The following is a 21540-nucleotide window of genomic DNA, read 5'->3' on the forward strand; positions in this document are numbered from 1 at the left end:
TTGTTTTTTCGTCATGTCTGTTGGTAATGATAAATCCGTCAAAAATCGTATTAGTGAATAATATGTGGTGGTATCCATTCCGTTAAGTCAATAATGGAAAATCCGTAAAGTGGCGTCAAAAAAGGCGTAATCCGGTGTATAAAAAAAAAAATTAAAATATGGGTTGTATTAAACTCTTATTCGGCTTAGTGTATCGACGTTGGTGTGTTGTTTTCCGGGGTGATTAATTATTTCCAAATCATATCCGTTAAGAGTCATCAACCATCTTCCGAGCTTACCAACAGGATTAGACATGTTCATTAAGTATCTTAAAGCAGCGTAATCAGTTACAACGGTAAATCGTTGTCCATGCAAGTAATGATGGAAGTGCTTGACGGCCCAAATAACCGCAAGACACTCCAATTCCGTAACACTATAGTTCCGTTCATGCTTATTTAGAGTCTGGCTCGCATAAGCAATAACGCGTTCTTTTTTATCGTCATCTTTTTGGGATAATATTGCGCCCAACGCAAAAGTAGAGGCGTCGGTATATAATAAGAACGGTTTTTCGAAGTTAGAATACGCCAATATAGGTGGCGTTGTTAAACAAGTCTTCAATTTTTCAAACGCGGCTTGTTGATCTTTATCCCAAATATACAGGATGTTTTTCTTTAATAACCTATTCAACGGTTCAACGATAGACGAGAAGTTCTTCACAAACTTTTGGCAATATGAGGCCAGCACAATGAATCCCCTTAATTGCGTTAAGTCTTTCGGAATAGGAAATTCGTTGATGGTGCGTAATTTTTCAGGATCGGTATGAATGCCTTTTCGGCTCACCACATGTCCTAGGAAAGGAAGTTCTTCTTTAAAAAAGAAACACTTCTCAGGACTTAATTTTAAACCGGCCTTCTCTAGACATGAGAAAACCTGTTCCAGATGCACCAAATGCTCTTCGAAGGTTTTTGATCCTACATTAATGTCGTCGATGTATACTACAGTGAACTGCCACAGGATGTCTTGTAACACCATATCCATTAGACGTTAAAAGGTTGCGGGAGCGTTACAGAGGCCAAAAGGCATCACGGTAAACTCATACGTCCCGAACCTGGTGATGAACGTTGATTTTTCTCGGTCTTTTGGGTCCAGTTCGACCTGCCAAAAGCCACTGGCAAGGTCTAAGGATGAGAACCATCGAGACCCTGATAAAGTTTCCAACATATCGTCTATTCGTGGTAAAGGATAGCAATCCTTTTTGGTGATCTTGTTGAGCTTCCGATAGTCCACACAAAGGCGCTTCTTCCCGTTCTTCTTTTCTACTACAACCACGGGAGAAGTCTATTGACTACTTGATGGCACAATTAAACCGGCCTCCAAGAGTCGTTGTATTTCCTCTTTGATGAACAACTGATTCTGATGTGACGTCCGGTAAAACCTTTGCTTAATAGGGGTCGCACTTCCGGTATCGATATTGTGTGTGACCACCGATGTCCGACCAAAATCATTTGAATTCCACGCAAACAGATTATTATATTTTTTTATAAATTCATCAAACTTCTGTTGCTGGTCTTCATCCAGATTTCCGGTATGGAACTTTCCGATCTCAGTTTCCTTATACTGGTAATAATAATCATTTTTGATTAGAGCCGTTCCTCTTAATCCATCTTCGATTTCCTGAGCTTCCTTTTGGGTGATGAACTGCGTATGACAGTATAGCTGCTCTTGAGTGGTTTCATCTTCACTCTCGTATTCTTCATCAGAATCTTCTATAGCTTCATCATCCAGTTCTTCGTCTGGTTCCTTATCGGGTTCTATATCCGGTACTTCAATACTGATGATGTGATGTGGCGTCTCCCGACATTCGGTTGATACTTTAATTACATCACCTTTCCATTTAATTGTCATAGTATCATTATCATAATCCAAGATGGCCTTAGTTTTTCGCAACCAGTCATTACCGACTATTGCTGTGTAAGAATCAGCATCAGTCACGATAGCGTCCATAGGGATGATCTGATCATGTATTTTTAAAGGAATATCTGATACGGCTCCTAGTGGTCTTCGCCGTTCACCATTTACGTTTACCATCACCGTTTTTGATGCTCTAGTTATCTCCATATCTAGATCTTTTAACAAAGACAGGGAGATAATATTACCGGCGGATCCAGAATCCAAGATCAACAGAAATTGTATATGTTTGATCGAGGCATCACAATACAAGGCGGAGGACTTGCTATCACTTGATGTATTCGCCTGCATCAAATCTTGCAGTTCGGCTATACCTCCATTTTCTGGTGTCTCGTTATTAACAGTGTTCTTGGTTTGAATTTTCTCAGAATCCTCATCTTTTTTTCGTATAACCAGTTTTCTTAGCTGCTTAGCTACCGTTAAACCGAACTTGGGATTCATCGCCAAAAGTTGTCCATTCGTGATGTTGGCTACCTGATCAAAGAACTATTGAGGAGTATAAGGCTCAACCATCTTATTGATAGGAGCGGTAGTGGTGGGCTTTTTCTTGGTATTCTTTTGTAATACCGTTTTTCTGGGCTCTGCAGTTTTTACGGGTTGTTTCTTCTTCGGATAAAATTGTGTAGCCCGTATCTGAGCTTCGTCCTCTTCGACCGTTTTATCCTTTGCTATTCCTTCCAGAGGATTTAACCTGGTCTTGCTCCTCGTAGTTCTAGTGGTGGGATAAGTTTCTAATAATGTAAGATTCGAGGGAATTGTATGTTGGCTTGTACTCTCACCCTCATGAGTACGCCTTTTAGTTTAAAGACTGATCCTTATCAGTTTATTGTGGGACTAATTGGGCTAGTAATTGTTGAATTTGGGCGAGTTGATTATTATTGGAATTGCCCACACTAGTTGGTTGAGGATTAGATCTTCCTTCACCATTGTTTGCGACTGAGGTCGTATTGTTATTATTTCGGTCAGGGCAATTCCTTACTATGTGCCCAGGCTGTCCACAAGAGTAACAAACAATCCTTCTATTTAATGATTGTTGCGGCTGCGGCATCACTTGCTGCGGATTTCGATAATTGTTTCCCCTGTATCCCTTACTTCTGGTACTCAACTGTTGTACCTGTCTAGTCAAATCTTGAATGGCTTTGTATAGGTCTTCCATTTGAGTATTAGTGCCTGCAGGAGCGAATTTATTAAGATAGGCGTTTACCGCATGTTGGTCTTGATGGGTTAACTCATAGGCCTTCGCTCTGTCTACTGTGGCGTTCCAGGTTTGATCGTTATGTAGTTTTACGGTGACGTACAAGTCAGGCAACAACCCGTTTACAAATTTACGAGCTTTAATAGCTTCTGGATATGCAAAGGCGTTAGTCTCTACCCTTCTATACAATTCCTGGAGAGCAGCGGCGTATGTATTTACGTCTTCGCCGGGCTGTTGTCTCCTTAATTCCAATTCTGTGGTCCAGATTTCGATCAAGGTTTGCGTTCTGAAGGCAGCCGGGAAATTAAATATAAAATCCGTATTATTATTGTTGCCAGTCCACGCAACAATCTTATTCAGATTATTATTTGGTAATGCTTGATTGGCATTCCACCAAGTAGAGGCAGCTCCTTTTGGGTATGCTGGTACGACTTCTAATTTTCGTACATTTGCAATACCATTTGCATTACAGGATCTGGTGAAATCCTCTAACCACGTGACTGGGTCCTGGTTGCCACCATAGAAATATGGCAACTCGGCCACCTTTTCTTCTCGTCTAGGTGGGTTGGCAATGGCCTGTGTGTTTCCGGCCAAAGCATTGTTGGTGTTAGGTAATGCTTGGGTCAATGCAGCAATTGCTGCGCGTAATTGCTGAAAGTCCTGTTGGTTAGGTTGTGCCATGTTAATCACCGGTAGGGCTACTGGAGCTGGGTTATTTGGTGTATCGTATATAGGTGGTAATGGAATGTGAAATCGGGGAATATCTTCCTCGGAATTTTCAGTTTCGGTGTCACTTAAAACTTCAGGTTCTGGTGAGGTGGTAGTCTCACTGACTTGATAAAGGACTTTGTTAGGGTCCTGTTGAAATCCGTTAGTTAAGTTATAGGCGTTGATAAGGTCTTGACGCAGAAGCGTATAATCTATTGGTTCTATGTCAGTATATCGGATACTGAACAATAGGTTATGTATGGCGTTGTCAATATCCGCATTAGTAATTGAATAAGCAACCTCTTCAAAGTATTGTTGAGTGTATCGGGTGTATTCTATAACTGGGTAGTTAGAAGAAATCCAATCCAAAAAGTGTTGAAAGGTGGGGTTAAGGGAATTTCAGATGGATAACAGTTATTACACGATGAATCACGATGATAAGCGGCTATATTATTTAGTCCTAATTGTCTATGTATAGCGTCGTGTATGTTATTGCGTTGAAAATGGTTTTGGAACATAAAAGGGGACTAAAATGGGAAATCGGGATTCTGGCAGAAGGCACCAATTTGTTGTATCAGTTCTTTACGCTTAAAATTGTTAAGCAATTTATATGGTTAGGTAGCAGAAGGTTTATTAGTGTATAATTAAACAATGTATCAAAAATTATCCGATCAGACGTGTTGTATAGCGCTGTACGTCGGCATATACTTCCAAACACGAATAAAGGATTTTACACAATGAAAAATTATTCAAAATATAACAAAGACAATTTTTATAACATAAAATAAAACTTTATTTATTCCCTAACATTACAACAAGAAAATTGTCCTATATTTATAATAAATTATACATATATTAAGAAATCTAACATATTCAATATATTCACTATGTATAATATGACTAACATGTTCAATATGTTGATCAGATCCAACATGTTAGTTAGGTTCGTCATGTTAATCATGTTCGGCATATTAATTATGTTCGACATGTTAATCATGTTAAACATTTGCAACATCGATCAATTCCGGAGTGGCACATGATGATCACATGACACTATCCTTCAGAGTCATGTGACTTTGAAATCAGCCAATTGCGTAAATGATCAACTAATTAATCAGATCTATCTGTGCGACAATCTATTTCTCATACAGTATATCATCCAACAATTTCTTTTATCAAGAAGTAATTGTATTTATCATCTATAAGGCAATCGGAACTCCCGATTTTACAGAAGATGAAAGAACTGCCCTATGCGTTTTCTTCGTTAATAATCCAGTTAAAAAAAAGGAAGCAGAGCTTTTCCTTTCTACCTGTAATGATGAAGATGAGGTGTTTACTTGTTTGAAAAATGTCTTACAGCTTGGTATGTTCTGTCACAGATTTTATTAAGCATAAAATAATGATGCTTTCTGTCATATTTGCCAATAATACCAAATACTTAATTAATCTTGTGCTTTTCTTTCCTGCTTCTTATCATCAAGCAAACCCATCCAAAAAACACATTCGCATTGTCATAGGACCTGTTGCTGGTAAATGAGTCATAATAATTTTGGTCAACGCGAGTGAACAGTGCTTGACTTAGATTTTGATTGGATAAAAAATATGTTAGAATTATCATAAAAGATAATCAACCATAAGCATTTGAGATGATGAAGGGTTTCAGGAATTTGTAGAAGAATTAAACCCTTTTTATGAATTACCAAGTGACAAAAAAGTGAAGGAACTATCAGTAAAAGGCTATAATTATTGCAAGCAAGTGTTCCCTAACCTTAGACCTCTGGACATCAAGAAGTCAAGATGGTTATCTGGGTGTAACTTGTTCATTTGTAAATATCCAATTTGAACTCCATGAAACTATTTTGTCAATTAAATATCTAAAATATTCACATACTAGCAATATTATTGTTGATTGCCTCACTCAAATAATCCAGGAATGGAATCTAAATGAAAATGTTTTCACCATTACTACCGATAATGGAAGTAATGTTGTGAAAGCTGGAAAATATTTAAAGATTATAATAATATTACATGTATTCCTTGCACAGCCCATACACTACAACTTGTTGTTGAAAAAGGCCTTCTTCTGGCTGAAAGATTAGTTGCAAGAGAAAAATGTCTAATTAGTTTTTTTACTACACCAAAACAAACTGAAAGATTAATTGAAGCTCAAAAAAATATGAGAAATATCCAACAAGAGGTAAAGTTTAGATTATTGCCATTTTCAAAATTACTGACAAATTCCGATTTGCGAGGTTTGATATATGATTTTTCGTATAACAAAAGTGAATCACATTTTTACGCGAATTTTTAATATTTTCATGTCAAATTTTTTTTTGTGAATCATCAAATTTAAGATAAAATGTGTATCAACGCAAAATTTTAGCATATATTTAATATAAAAATTTTGGACTTTTATTATGCAGATATCATTTATTATAGTCATTTATATATAAAAATAAAGTGAATCACATTTCTGCATGAATTTTTAATATTTTTGTGCCAAATTATTTTTGTGAATCATCAAATTCAAGTCAAAATGTGTATCAATGCAAAATTTCAGTATATATTTCTTATAAAAATTTTGGACTTTTATTATGCAGATATCATTTATTACAGTTATTTATATATAAAAATAAAGTGAATCACATTTCTACATGAATATTTAATATTTTCATGTCAAATTTTTTTTGTGAATCATTAAATTCGAGACAAAATGAGTATCAGTGCAAAATTTCAGCATATATTTCATATAAAAATTTTGGACTTTTACTATGTTAATATTATTTATTGCAATTATTTACATATAAAAATAGTGACATAGAAAAGTTCAAATTTTAAATGAAATATATATTGAACTTTTGCCTTGATATACATAATGTCTTGAATTTGATGATTCACAAAAAAATTTTAATATAAATATATTAAAAATTCATGCAGAAATGTGATTCACTTTATTTTTATATATAAATAACTGTAATAAATAATAAAAGTCCAAAATTTTTATATGAAATATATACTGAAATTTTGCGTTGATACACATTTTGGCTTGAATTTGATGATTCACAAAAAAAATTTGACACAAAAATATTAAAAATTCATGCAGAAATGTGATTCATTTTATTTTTATATATAAATGACTATAATAAATGATATCTTCATAGTAAAAGTCCAAAATTTTTATATTAAATATATGCTGAAATTTTGCGTTGATACACATTTTATCTTGAATTTGATGATTCACAAAAAAATTTGACATGAAAATATTAAAAATTCGTGTAAAAATGTGATTCACTTTTGTTATACGAAAAATCATATATCAAACCTCGCAAATCGGAATTTGTCAGTAATTTTGAAAACGGCAATAATATTATTGTACCTATTGGATTTTTTCATTGTTTTTTAATTTAATTTGTTAAATTTATTAATTTAGGATTTAAGTGAGAATGATCATTACCTTCAGGTTATTTCAGACATAAGCACATAATGGAACTCAACTTTCCTTGTGTGGAAGTGCCAAAGCGACTAGAAAAAATCCATGATTATATTGATATAATGACAATAACTATGTCTAGAGATTCAGATCCTATGACATGAAAAGATGGTCAAAGACTTAGTAAAATTAATCTTAGTAATGTTGAATAGACTGCAATCAAACAATTGATGGATATACTAGAGCCTTTTGCATCAGCAACTAAACTTCTTGAGGGAAGTAAATATGCAACAATAATTTTATGAATGATGTAATTACAGCAATTAAGAATGGAGTTCAAAGTACTTAAAATGCAGAGCCTAATATTGATTTCACTTATCCTACTACAGTCTTTGATGATGTTGGTATTGAGGACTCTGATGATGATGAAGTTGATGATCATCCAAAATGGCAAAAAATTTCAACAAACATTTCACGAGACTGTAAAGATTTAACTGAGAAGGTTAAACTGGCTTTATATACAGCAATAAATAAACCATTATTGGATTGTATCTCAAAATGAAAGGATAATAGCCACACTCTTAGACCCTAGATGAAATCTCTTAATTTTGCAAATGAATCACAAAAAAACCAAACAAAAGCTCTTTGTTCATAGTTAATCTTGTGATTTTACCTTTATTTTTGCATTATTCAGCTGGAATTGATGTACCAATGGGCTTTGATATAGATAGTGAAATTTGTTGATCATTGAGATCACCTTTCTGATTTGACTGAGATGTGGTGAAATTCAGATCTTCATCTCCATCTGCGTTCATGGATTCATCGATCAGTAGATTGATGTTTGTATCTTTAGACATATACGCCTGTGATTGGATAGTTACTTTCCCTTTTTCTGCAGCTGTGGCTGCTGTACCTTAGACCACTTTGGAAGAGCATTCTGGTATCTAGAGCTCAATGAGTTCAACTGTTGGTAAGCTTTAAAACGGGCTCTTAATATTATGCCATACATAACCATACTAGAAAGAGGACCTGTTGGATAAGTATCAGCATAATTATGTATGAGGGTTAACAATGTTTCCTCCTATACAAGAGTCTTTGTAACCAGCGTTGTATATTCATGTTCTGTAGAGTGTTTATCCACTTGTAATAAGAAGTGTCTCAGTAACATTAGTACATTTCTTTTTTATATATTAAAAAAATTCACCCTCACTTCCCGCTAAGTTGCTACTTGCTAATCTACTTGCACTCTAAAGAGTCTGGCAACCTAAAGAAAAAAAAGAAAATAGAAGAAATGTTAGTATGTTTCTTCTATGTATTAAAAAAATTCACCAGCTAACCTACTTGCACATTCCAAGTACAGGAGCCACACCCAGAAGTAGTGAAGTTATCTACAAACTCTTGAATGGGTATGTATGAACTTAGTGTCTTAGACTTAGACTTATTCTTATTGTTACCCATTTTCTCTTTATTTTATATTTCCGCAGTATTTTTTGGAAAAAATTTTAGAGGAGAAAGGGTTTTTACAGACACACGTACAGTATGATATTTGGTTAATATAGTATAAACAATTTAGTTATTGATTGTTAAATTATACGTAGCCCTGGTCTACCCGCCGCATATGGTAATCCTGGGCAAACGGTTTTCATGAAATTTCTCAATCCGACTGATTTTGAGCCCAAACTCTAGATAATAAGATGAGTGAATCAAGAGCATTAGTATAATATTATAATTAAAGTGACGTAATTTTGTTACTATTGAAATTTGTTTTACACGTTCTCTTTTTTTAATCTGCATTTATCTTAGAAAAATTATGCGATGGTTTTCAAAATAAAAGCATTAAAATATTATTTAAAAATTCTTCAGTGTTTTACATAATAAAAAGAGCAAAGATGAACTAAAGAAGCGTTTATCTAGAATAATTTTAACAATTTATTTTATTTATTGTTTTTTGATTACAAAAATACGTATATAAAAAAAAATTTTAATGTTAAAAATAATAAATGAACATGTTTCTTCAAAATTTGAGCTATACAGTCTAATAAATGTTATGCAAAATATATCTTTTACTATCTGCTATTATAATAAACTAATAAATCTGTAAGCAAACGGAGTGAAAAACATCAAAGAATCAAAAGAAATTATATATTATATATATCTTATTGTACACCCTGGTTTACGATAAGGGTAAGGATGCCCATGATATTTAGGCAATATAAGTGGTTGGTAAATTATATAATTCCACATATGGTAATCCTGGGAAAAAATTATGGACGGTTTCATGAAAATCCTGACTTAACTCAACCGAGCAATGCCCGAGCAATGCCCGAGCTCTGAAACTCTGTAATCAAGACAGCGTTTAACAATGTGGTTTATGCCATTTTAAGATAACAAACAAGAACCTTTTTATGGATAAAGTATTGCCACGCCACATGTAATGAAATTTTTGGCATTATTTTCTATACAATTGATTGTAATTACGCGTACGTAAATAAATTTATTCATACATAATAAAATACATGATATTTTTAGTAATCGAATAAAACGTAATTTTCGGGATACTTTCTTACTATAAGATAATGAGTTTTATAGGTCAGTCGAAATAGTAATTTATCAGCCAAAAAAGGAAGATGAAAAATTATAAATATATAATTATAATATGATAAAACAAAACTCCGACAATTATCAAAACAAAATCCGACAATTATCACTTTTTTAGTTTTTTAGTTATGGGTCTGTCGGCACAACGCGACCTAGTCAGACAAGCATTCAAAAAGAAAGATATATAGTATGTATAGTAGAGCGAAAACATATAAAACGGTGAAAAAAATTTATGGGATAACGATATCAAAAAATCATTTTTTTAAAAAAAAAAAAAAAAATAACGAAATATGAATAATTTCACAAATCAAATAGATTATAATAACTTATGTTCATTTCTTAATATAAATGAACAAGTACAAAAACTTGCAAATAAAGTAAGGGATGGAACAATTTCGCAAATGTTAACCAAGAAAGAATTGCTTAAGCAAAGCTTAGAAAATAAATTGCGATCAGATAATCAACGGGACATAATTGATCTTGATTCGACTACGAATGAAATTTGGAACTCAAAATTAACGATTTCACAAAAAAAGCTGCTTACGAGATTTGCGGATAATGTGAACAAAACTCGAAATTCTAATACCATCGAATTAATCGCTCGAATTAATACGCCACAAATTACAAATTCTGAATTTGAAAATCTCTTTTTTAATGGAACAAGCTTTCATGATGACAAAAGTCTCGAATCTTCGATCTTGCCTTTAGGTGTGGTTTATAGAGGGTCTTTTGATTCTTTTCAATAAAAATTCAACTTACGCGTTACGTGATTTATCTTACAAATATCTTAAGTTTATATTAAGGGTTATAAGTATTTTTTAAGATTAATCTAATATTTATTTCATTCTTTTTTATTATAACATATAATATATAAATAAATTATTTTAAATTAATTATCATCGTATTTTTATCCAAAAAATTATGTATTACAAAAAAAAATTGTACCATTATATAATCATGACGAATAAAACTTTATTTAAATAGAAAATTTCTAGAAATCTTTTTTTAGTCGAGATAAACTACATATTGTGGGTTAAATATAAATAAATATATCAATGCAATTTAAGCTTTCGGTTAACTTGATATGTCAAACAAAAAAAAATTTTTTTGTGTCAATAAAATAATTATTAATAAGATGATCGTAAAAGCTTTGTGGCGCTTTTACACACGAATTTTAAAAATATTGTATGTAAAGAACAATAGCGACCATTAGCCTTTAATAATTAATTAATATAACATTGAATTATAATTAGTTACATAGTTACACACAAGCTGTGTTATGTTACATGTTTACGAAGTTTTCGACGATTCAAATTAATTTGAATGAGAACATATTTGATTCTTACAATGATTTATTTTTAGAAAAATAAATAAATAAATTGGGTTGGAAATAAATGAATTTAAAAAAGATAAGTTTAAATATCTGCATATGAGAGATACTAGCCGTTCGGTCGACTTATAAACGAATAATAAAATTTCAAAAACTTATTTTTACACTTGTGATTGAAATCACATTACCAATTATTTTTTTTTTTCTTTTCTCTGATCCGGCTGATGATGAGAATTTAACTGGTTAATTTTATATTTTTATAGAATTTTTATAAAACCGCTAATAAATTATTATAAAAGAGGTTCCTGATAATTTGTGATGATTTCATTTGACATGAAAATTATCTATTTTAAACTTAAAAATTTTTTATGCCCGTTCGCAAAGCCCAACCTAACTAATTTAATATGTTAAAAAGCAAATCATTACACAAAACTTTCCTTCTTTAATTTATTAGGGACCTTAATTCCATTGATGAAAGCCAAATTAATCACGAAAAATCTTACCGTATTAGGAGCAAACAAATGACATTAAATTTGATAACGTGATCAACATATCAATAATTCTGGCTAAAACTAGTAATTATAATCACGTGATTACGATCTTAAACTATCCCATTCCGCATATCTCTTTACACCAACATTTCAGAGTAATTCAAAAGGGTTGAAAAGCCAGTAAAAATAGTTTTATTGTATTAGTTATTGAGTTTTCATGTTCACTTAATAAGTTTTTGTTTGTGTGCTTTGGTAATTATCTCACAAATGTAATAAGAACTCAATTACCGCCATTTTTTTTGTTGCGCAAGACTAAAGGGCGTTAACAAACACAAAGGTTGTCAAATACATATATTTAGCTGGGTACAATTTGCAGTCAAGTAGTTCATTTTTTCGTGTGACAATTTTCTCTTTTTCGTCCCATACTATATATGAAGAAATTATTAATATTTGAACAGAAGATGGCTAGTATTTGACCTGAACACATAATATAAACAATCATGAGCAAGAATCCAAAAATTCTTAGTAAAAATATATTAATGATTTTGGTTAAAATTATTAATTTTAATCGTAAATATTGTACAAACAAAATTATTCTAATTACATTCCTGCATTATCTCTTGATCCCATTTATTTATTTATATATTTTCTACGTATTAATAAATTCCTAAGATGGTAATGATAATAAAATTAATGGATAACAGATAATACCAACGATATACAGCATTATCTGTTATTGTTTATTACTAAGCTTGATTATGTAGCACAGTTAATAATAATGATCAATATAATTTTTAGGTTATCAGCAGATGCAAATAATCATGCACGTCTTTTATTATAATATAATGGCAACGGAAAATTTGTTACTTAATAAGGCTGATTAGTATTAACATAATTCCGAATCTGAATAAATGCGTACAATTATAGTGAATTATTTTTTTTGTTTCAGATCTTACATTTTGAGATCCACTGCTGTTATTATTACAGATTGCTAAAATTTTAAATAAGTTTTACATTTGTGACGTTTCAAATAAGTACCATATAAAAGGAATTTTAATTATAAACACAAAAATGTAAAACTAATTGAGAAGTTTATGATTTTAAGGTTGGTTTGACAGAATCAAGTGGACGTTTATGTGAACGTCTGATATATGAAAGTGTTACCACCAATTTATGACGTTTGGTAGGTAGTAACAGAAAGAAGAATAAGGATCGGTATGTGAGTGGTAAGGTAATATGGCGATATATAACAATCGGTAAGGTAAAAGTGTATGTATGAATAGTCGATAATGAACGATTATAAACGATAACAATCATTGGTCATGTCACGGATCGGCATAGGGACTTTTTATTATAAAATGATCAACATATTTTGTGTAACAGTAAATTCCAGTAAATTTTTGCCCCGTACGAAATATTTTACATAACAATATACTTTGAAATTTTAAACATATCTTTACAATATCTTGAAATTATCCCACATTAATTTTTATTAAAATTAAACTATTATTGAATTACTTTTATTAATAACAACTTTTAAAGTCTTCTATCTAATAAAAAAAATTATTAAATTAAAAAAAATATATAATAGTTATTGATTATAAGATGTAATTTGCACCAAATATTCTTTTTATGCTATTAAAATAGAACTTATTTATGTAATTTTGATAAGTTTAATATAAGCTAATTGGATAAAAAAGTAAAAAACTTGAATTTTCTATAAAAATTAATAATTAACTTGCCTTTTATGCAATATGTTTTTTGATTCTACATAAAAAAATACATATATCCGCATTATTAAAACGATGTTTAGTTTTCATACAAACTTGCATCTCTGGGTTAAAGTCAAAAAAATAGGAGAAGTTAACCTAATGTAAGTTTTTTATACAAGTATTGTACGGTCAAAATAAACGTTAAAATAAGCAGAAAAAAGCCTAAAGAACAAAAGTTTTCTAAGGTCTGTATAAAGGTTGTTTGAGAGAAAACCATGTTACATTAGAAGCGTTTGTGCAGATCATTTTTTATTGCACAAATTTTAATTAGTAATCAACACTTCTCGTGACATGACCGAGGATTGATAATAAATGATGCGATAAATTAAGGTGGATCAAGTGGTGTGTGTATATAACAATTAATTAGCAAATATGTATAGTAAATTAACGATGTATAACGAAAGTTAATAAATGATAATAAAACGATAATAAACAATGTAATAAAATATGTATCAATAATTCAGAAGCAAATCGACAAGTTTATTCATTAATAAAAAGAATACAATATTACTGCCTCAACCGGCGCTCTGTAATATCCCGATATCTATCTTATAACAATAAAACTATACGAATTCAAACTGAACTATCTATCTTTCAACACCGGTCCTTTATATAACATTAAATTTTTAGGACGATTCTGTCCTTCGGACATAATCGTCTCCCGGCCAATATTGTTTCCCGGCCAATTGTGGCGATCTGGGCACATTTGTCTATACAGCCACTTGTATTCAGCCACTTTATATCGCTAAGCTTCCGCTTTTTATCTAATCTATAAACAACCAAAAACAACTACAAGTAATATAACTAAAAATAACTAAAAATAACAAAAAAATAAAAATAGAAATAAATAAAAATAAAAACAATAAAAATAAAAAAAATAGAAATAAAAAAATATCCCGTGACAAAAGTAATGAATGATCGGCAAATGATCGGCAAAATTGAAGTGATAAAATGATGATGTCCTAGTCATGCTTTTCGGGAAATTCCGTTAAAACTCCGGAAATTAATTTTTTTACAGCTGTTTTCATAAGACCTGGGACAAATTAAATTTTGAACCTGACCGCCGACCCACCGATCCGGTTCAGATGTTATTTATTTTACAAATCAAACTATCAAATCAGGATCACGTGCCCAGCTAAAAATACCGGATCGGCGGATCGGGTTCAAAAATTTAGTTTGTCCCAGGTCTTATGAAAACAGCTGTAAATGTGACCAAATTGAAAATTTTCCGACCGAATTTTATCGGAAAATCCGGACTGTAAATATTATATAAATATGTTCGAAATTTACAAATAAAGGTGTTTAAATAATTAGAATTTATATTACAGTAATTAAAAAATTTGATATAAATAGGTCTGTTCAACAATACTCTGTTCCCGTACGTAACACGATCGGCTGTTGTAAATAGAACATTAACATTGTGTAACAAATAATAATAAATATTTGAGTGGGAAGTTATCGCTCCTAAAAAATAATATATACATATAATATGTCTTCTATTAGAAATGAATTAGTTAGTGATGCAATTAATAAAGCATATTTATTAATGGATTATGATAAAAAATATGAATCTGTAAAACAAACCATTCTTAATGACGAATCACTTACACATGATAAAAAATTAGAAGCGATAAATATAATAAGTAAGAATTTTAATGGATTTAAAATTCTTGATGATGAAGGAACAAAAATAAAGTGTGAAAATAGTCAAGAAGAATGTTTAGCTAAATTATACTGTGAGCATTGTGCCCGAAATTATTTAAAAACCCATTTTTCAAAATGGACATCTTGAAATGAAAAAATTGATAACTTGATTCAAAAATGTCAAACGGAAACAATTTCACCGGATAATATAATAGGATGGATATCATATAATAAATTAAAAAGTATTAAATATTTGACTAAAGGTGGATAATATTGCCGGTACGATTCCTCACGATCCATCATAAAAAAGGTTTTAACTTATAAAAAGCTAATTTCGACTTAAAAAGTAGTTTAGGGAATTTACAGAAAAATTTTTGATATTTTTCGTTGGCGTTGCCTTTTGAAAGAATAAGTGAAAGAATTGTAATAAATTAAATTATTATAATTGAATAAATAAAGATAATTTATGAATGAAATGTGGTGTGTTTGCATTATGTTCATTCACTGTATCATTGCATATATCGCTATCATTCAATAAAAAAACTTTAGTTATTTAACCAGAGAATCGTACTGCGATATAAATTCTTGTAATCAAAATTTCAAAAAATGTATAGTTCTCGTTAAAGGTTTTATAAGATAATAATATTTATTAAATAATGTTAAAAGATACAATGGTTTAGTTATACTATATATTTATACCGCGACAGTAGTAACTTTACTATCCATTAAATACAAATAAATAAATAAATAAAGGATAAAGAATATTATGAAACATGAAATCCTATTCATTGAATATTACGAATTTATTGTTGAGAACGATTCAAATAAGTAAGAACTTGCTGAAGCTGATTTTGAATATCCGAATTAGTTGTAGGCATAATAATAATAGTCGCCTGAGGAGAACTAATATTAATACCAAACGAATTAAGTAGAGGAATGATATTAGATTGAGATGAATCGCTAGGTTGATTTTGTTGCGGAGGTAAAACGTTATTGGACGTGGATTGCTGCTGATTGTTATTATGAGGAATATTGTTTGAAGCGTGATGATTATTATCAGTAGAAATAGTAACGTTATTGTTTGACATGGGTTGTTGATTATTGTGGTGGCGATTGTGATCAGGAGTAATAGTAACAGTGTTGTTGGGAATGCCGGGTTGATGAATATATTGATATTGTTGCTGATGATTATGATTAGGTGAAGCGACATTGGATTGCTGATATTGTTGATGAGAAACGGTGTTGTCCGACATGGATTGTTGATCAAAAATCGCATTATTAACATTATTACTATATGTATATGTATCGTATGTATCGTATGCTTGCGTAGTTGTTGTTTGCAAATTAGATTCGTGGACATTGTTACTAAAATTATTTGGTGATGAATTATTAGTATTCATAGTTTTCTTTCGACTATCGGGTTATATTGATATAAAATAAATGAGGTATCAAATTTTCAGAACGAATTAGTTTTTAAATATATATACAGTAGTATGATATACAGTATGTATACTCAGGTAAAAATATGCTATTAAATTAAAATTTCCTTTTAACCTATTCAAAAAATCCTGGAAATATTATCGCATTTCTAAATAAATATATATAGATAGAAAAATAGAGTTCTTAATTTCGAAATTTAGATATAAGTTATGATCGATAAATCCGATAAAATATAAGTTCTTGATTTTATCGATATTCGATAAGTCCGATAAATATGTGATAAATACGGGAATAAGAATTTTTTCATGAAAAATTTTTTTTTTTTGATTTTTCAATCTCTTTAGCATCCTTGTTATTTTGTTATTATATATATATTTTTTTTCTGCATTTAAGGTGATACACAGTACATGTGATATGGTTCCGGATAAATCCTTTTGTTTTTGTTTGTTTTAGGAGTCTAGATTTACCCCAGTATCACCGACACTTTTATAATTAGAATTCCACCCCCACGTGACCGACCGGTGACATTTAAAGGGATGTGAAAATAATAATTTTGCGAGGCAAAAAAAACTAAGTCCCTCAGATAAATATAAACAGTGAAAACGCGGTGGGGTGTGATGGCAGTGATGAATATTACAAAATCACGTGGGGGTGGAAAAAGTGTCGGTGATACTGGGTAAGATTAGAGTCTAGATCATTCTAACGTGATTTCAACCTAACTTTTTTTAGGTATACTAGTTGATGATCTGATTCTCATAGTTTCCTTGACATGTAATATTTTATATAAAAAAAAAATTTTCGGGTTATAGATAAAGGCGTTATCATAATGTTTAAATGAAAAAACAAGGAATTTAACTTGTTGATCATAGTAGTCAGTGGATTTATATTTGGTATGAAAATTTTTTCCGGGAGTATTTTTAGAGCTTCCTGTGGTACTTTTATGTCATATTAATTTAACCATCAAATTGTAGGTTTTTGGTAGAATTTAATTTTATTATTGATCATTTATTAAATTTAAAAAAAAAAATTTTCAATCGAAATTCAATTATAACATAAAAAAAAATTTTTTTTTTTTTTGGTATAAAAAACCTTTTTTTTTATTAAAGTTTGATTTTTTAAATTTAATTAATATTATAGAATTCATATTTAAGTGCCGTATTATGTTTTGCGCAACGTAAATTTATTACTTGGTAATCAAGATTCTGAAGTGGCGTACTTGCCGCTTCCCCACGAATATTATATTGCTTTAAATTGTAGCGTTTGTTGAAATCATCAACTTATCCATTTGATCCCTTAAATTTATCTTTACACAAGTAGGGTTAAAGCTTCTTCAATAATAGGAAAAGGTATCTTTCTTTCACGCCTTAAACGAGTCACTATCCACAGAAAGCTAATAATCTTTTGCTTTAAAATGTCACTTCTTTCGCTAACACTACTATATTCATTAGCTAAGTCTTTTTGTTTTAAAAAAAAGTGTTGCTATTTTTTTTTAAACAAATTTCTTTTTTTTTTGCACAGCAGTAAGAAACTTTCTTTTTTGGGGGACTTCATCTTTGACTTTTTAGGGTCTTCAACTTCATCAAGTTTTTTTGGGGGTTTATTTTTTGCATTGATATATGTAATATAAAACAGAAGAACGAAACATGAAATATGAACATATCCATTATTAATTTTATTACAGTATAATAAAAATAAATAATATATGAAAATTTTCATGTAAAATGAATGTCAGATTATCTCTTATGGTAAAATTTCATTTCGATTGGAAATATGCGGGATTTTAAATTTTTAATACTTGATATTTTTATATTCCCCATAAAATGGATGAAAGAAAAGATTTAAATCATAATTATAACAAAAACTGATAAATTTTATTAGATTTTATTATTAAAATATTAAGTTTTTTACCTTATATTTACTGTATGTTAAGCGAACAAAAAATTAAGATAATTAAAACATTTTAGCGATCTAATATATCAGATTTGAATAGAAATCCATAATATTATTTATTAGGCTATTTAAAATGTGAAAAGTGGTCGACATTTTTAAAGAAAATAGTATTAAATAAAGAGAAGTAGAAAAAAAAAGTTCGTAGGGTTAACTAAACAAAATATCAAAATAAATAAAGAAATAAAAAAAGTTTATCCAAGTTTGTATATAAAATGAATTTACATTTCTAAAAAAAACAAATATGATTTTAGATGAAAAAGACTTTGAAATAAAATTTGTCCCCCAGTTTGGCTGGCATATAAAACATTTATTCCATGTTTTTTTTCGTATCATATTCACGGATAAAATTTTTACAGAGTTGGTCAAAAACCTTAAAATATGCCACGATATGAGAAATTCTTTTTCTCGCGAAAATAATGAAATTATTCATTATTTATTTTATTATTATAATAAACTTTTAAGTGTTTCAAAATAAATTTCATGTAAAAAATCACTTTGTATTTTCAGCTTAATTTGTAAAATATAGAAATTTTACGTTTTTTATCGTTCTTTTTTTTTAACAAATCACAATATTAATAACTTTATTAATACAATTTATTTGAATACACCATCTCATAATACGATTAATTGTTCGATCAAGATCTTTGTCAATTTAATCCTAGTTTGATTATCAGTTGTAATAATTTTAAAATTTTCATTATTCAAATAAATCATTGCTTTTTGGTGATATTGAACTAATTTTATAACTTGAACTCCTCTTATCTTCTTCAAATTCATCTATTCTATATCCATACTAATAAAATTAATGAAAATTATTAATATACTTCGTTATTAAAAATAGATTATTTTGTTTAAAACTTACTATTTGTTCAGTTAATTCATTAATAAGTTTTGAGACATTGAATTCCCCACAAACATATCTTTGTTGATTTAATTGATTTCCGCTAAAGTTAACGATGTTTTTGTATTATGAATATTAAGTGTTCCATTCAATGATGCTATTAGCGAATCTTTTCCAAGATTAGTAACCAATTCAATATTTGAGGCAAGCTTAAATAATAATAAAACAACTTTGATGTTTAATAATTATTTACATGTTTTGTTTGAATTCTCTAATAAACTTACATTTTCTGTCATAACAGTCCTAACAAATTGCGAATTAATAAAAATATTAACGATATCTAAACACTCATCAATGAGTTCGGTAAATTCGGCTTTATATTGCCCGATTCTAAACATGCTGAGGTGGTTTCCTTTCTCTCAACATATTTGTTATCTCATTGACTGTTAATCGAATGTCAATTGGAAGATTTATAGGTTTTATTTGTAAACCTTCATCACCTCCTCACAATCATACTCGGATTCTTTTTTAAATTTCTCATTAATTAGTCACGCTAAAAAGTAATATAATAATAATTATTACACTGTAAATATTATTGAATTGTTTGAATTATTTCCCCCCACTTTCTAATGAAATTAATGGCCGTAATGACGGATATCCAGCGAAGACAAAACATGGTTCTTGATATTTTTCCTGTAATGAACTATCAGCCCTAGATGCATAATATAATAACGATTGCTCAATCATGTCTTGATGATGCATCGGATTATCTGGTCAAGTACATTTTTTGCTGTCTCTCGGTACACATCCTAATGACATAAAGATAGTATTAACAAATATCTGGTTCTTGTTTCATTATTAATAACAATTATTTAACGTACCATTCCCCACATATATTAGAATATTTGAGGGATTCCTCAGCCATAGGATATACTGCATAGAAGGGAATACCACGTAATCCTACGGCACTTAAGTGTTGACTTAAAAAAACCTATTATATCAAAAATAATTCCATTCATCGTACAAGGGAATAAAACATTTCCTTTATTTTTTAAAGTGTTGGCTAATAAATATAATTAATTAGTTATAATATTTAAATTAAATTATGCTAAGCTTAAATTATATTTTATTCGTATCAACACAATACACAATTTCCAATTTCAATAAGAATAGTTTCAAATCTAGCTCCACCCTTATCACGCAAGTCGTTAAGAATGATAACATCAGCATTATTGAATACCGTCTCATTAAAGGCAAAGGATGTATGATGATGACACTATACTAATCTATTAAAAAAGATTCAATTTTTTTATAATAAGTAAAAAATTAATTAAGTAACATATCCATAACTTTAAATGTTAAGTTACCTTTTCACCTCCACAATCAATCATCCAATTAGCACTACCAAGACAATAACCTGAACTAAACGCTTCAAATTCATATAAATTCTACTGAATACGTTAGAAGTTATATAACGAACAATTACTGAAAAAATATGTATTAGCGAAACTCACCAGATGTTCTTCAAATATTACAGAGTCAGTGACGGCGGTAAAAATAATAGTAGATCCAGGTTGTGAATGAGTTCGAGTTTTAAGTACACTATCACCAAAGAAATGCACCAATTCCTTCATCGTCTGTTTATATAAAAAAAAATACGATTAATAAATAAAAATAGCTTCAATTATTAAATATTTGAAAGTTATTTTACCTTCCAAATAAAATTGTAGGTGTATATTCGATAATATAAGGTAAAACCAACATATGACGAACCCACCACCTGCAACTCCACTACCATTACCAGTCAATTAAATGATCCAATTTACGATGTTTCCTGTCATGTTCTTTATTTTCTGATATAGCATCGACGTATGATCTGAATGATCTGATATATTGGAAGAAACCTCAACAGAAACTGATACATGTTGTTCGTGCTTTTGATCCTATAATATCACAAGAAGCTAATCCACAATCTATTAAGAAATTCATTTGCATTAATTTGATTACGACTTTAAAGGATGCTATTTTAAAAAATTGTAATAATAATCATTTTAATTAATTTAATTCGCCGATATAGAAATAAGTAGTAATTACCAATTTCATTTTGGTACAATTTATAATAGACAAAAATATTTTTTTTTTTTGTGATATGATATATAAAACACGAAGATTTTTTTGGGGACAAACGTGGATT

At 29.9% G+C, this 21540-nt stretch overlaps 6 protein-coding genes across 6 annotated transcripts; 1 reads left to right on the plus strand and 5 right to left on the minus strand.

Annotated features, from left to right (window-relative positions):
- Window positions 1-1317: 1317 nt before the first annotated feature.
- Window positions 1318-1884, minus strand: OCT59_002648 (uncharacterized protein; the record flags this gene model as incomplete). The annotated part of the gene is made up of 1 exon (XM_066145060.1): window positions 1318-1884. One exon carries the CDS (start codon window positions 1882-1884, stop codon window positions 1318-1320), a length of 567 nt encoding a protein of 188 aa, XP_065995815.1.
- A 6082-nt stretch (window positions 1885-7966) lies between these two features.
- On the minus strand, window positions 7967-8738 carry OCT59_002649 (uncharacterized protein; the record flags this gene model as incomplete). The annotated part of the gene is made up of 4 exons (XM_066145061.1): window positions 7967-8143; window positions 8194-8361; window positions 8521-8544; window positions 8622-8738. 4 exons carry the CDS (start codon window positions 8736-8738, stop codon window positions 7967-7969), a joined length of 486 nt encoding a protein of 161 aa, XP_065995816.1.
- Window positions 8739-10168: 1430 nt separating this feature from the next.
- OCT59_002650 (uncharacterized protein) lies at window positions 10169-10624 on the plus strand (the record flags this gene model as incomplete). The annotated part of the gene is made up of 1 exon (XM_025327292.1): window positions 10169-10624. One exon carries the CDS (start codon window positions 10169-10171, stop codon window positions 10622-10624), a length of 456 nt encoding a protein of 151 aa, XP_025172004.1.
- A 5294-nt stretch (window positions 10625-15918) lies between these two features.
- On the minus strand, window positions 15919-16515 carry OCT59_002651 (uncharacterized protein; the record flags this gene model as incomplete). The annotated part of the gene is made up of 1 exon (XM_025332434.2): window positions 15919-16515. One exon carries the CDS (start codon window positions 16513-16515, stop codon window positions 15919-15921), a length of 597 nt encoding a protein of 198 aa, XP_025172006.1.
- Window positions 16516-19435: 2920 nt separating this feature from the next.
- On the minus strand, window positions 19436-19744 carry OCT59_002652 (uncharacterized protein; the record flags this gene model as incomplete). The annotated part of the gene is made up of 2 exons (XM_066145062.1): window positions 19436-19555; window positions 19631-19744. 2 exons carry the CDS (start codon window positions 19742-19744, stop codon window positions 19436-19438), a joined length of 234 nt encoding a protein of 77 aa, XP_065995817.1.
- Window positions 19745-19955: 211 nt separating this feature from the next.
- On the minus strand, window positions 19956-21144 carry OCT59_002653 (uncharacterized protein; the record flags this gene model as incomplete). The annotated part of the gene is made up of 7 exons (XM_066145063.1): window positions 19956-20058; window positions 20129-20155; window positions 20228-20337; window positions 20624-20632; window positions 20714-20794; window positions 20861-20983; window positions 21058-21144. 7 exons carry the CDS (start codon window positions 21142-21144, stop codon window positions 19956-19958), a joined length of 540 nt encoding a protein of 179 aa, XP_065995818.1.
- Between the last annotated feature and the right edge of the window lie 396 nt (window positions 21145-21540).

The sequence above is a fragment of the Rhizophagus irregularis genome, chromosome 11 (assembly GCF_026210795.1).
Source record: "Rhizophagus irregularis chromosome 11, complete sequence".
NCBI lineage: Eukaryota > Fungi > Glomeromycota > Glomeromycetes > Glomerales > Glomeraceae > Rhizophagus > Rhizophagus irregularis.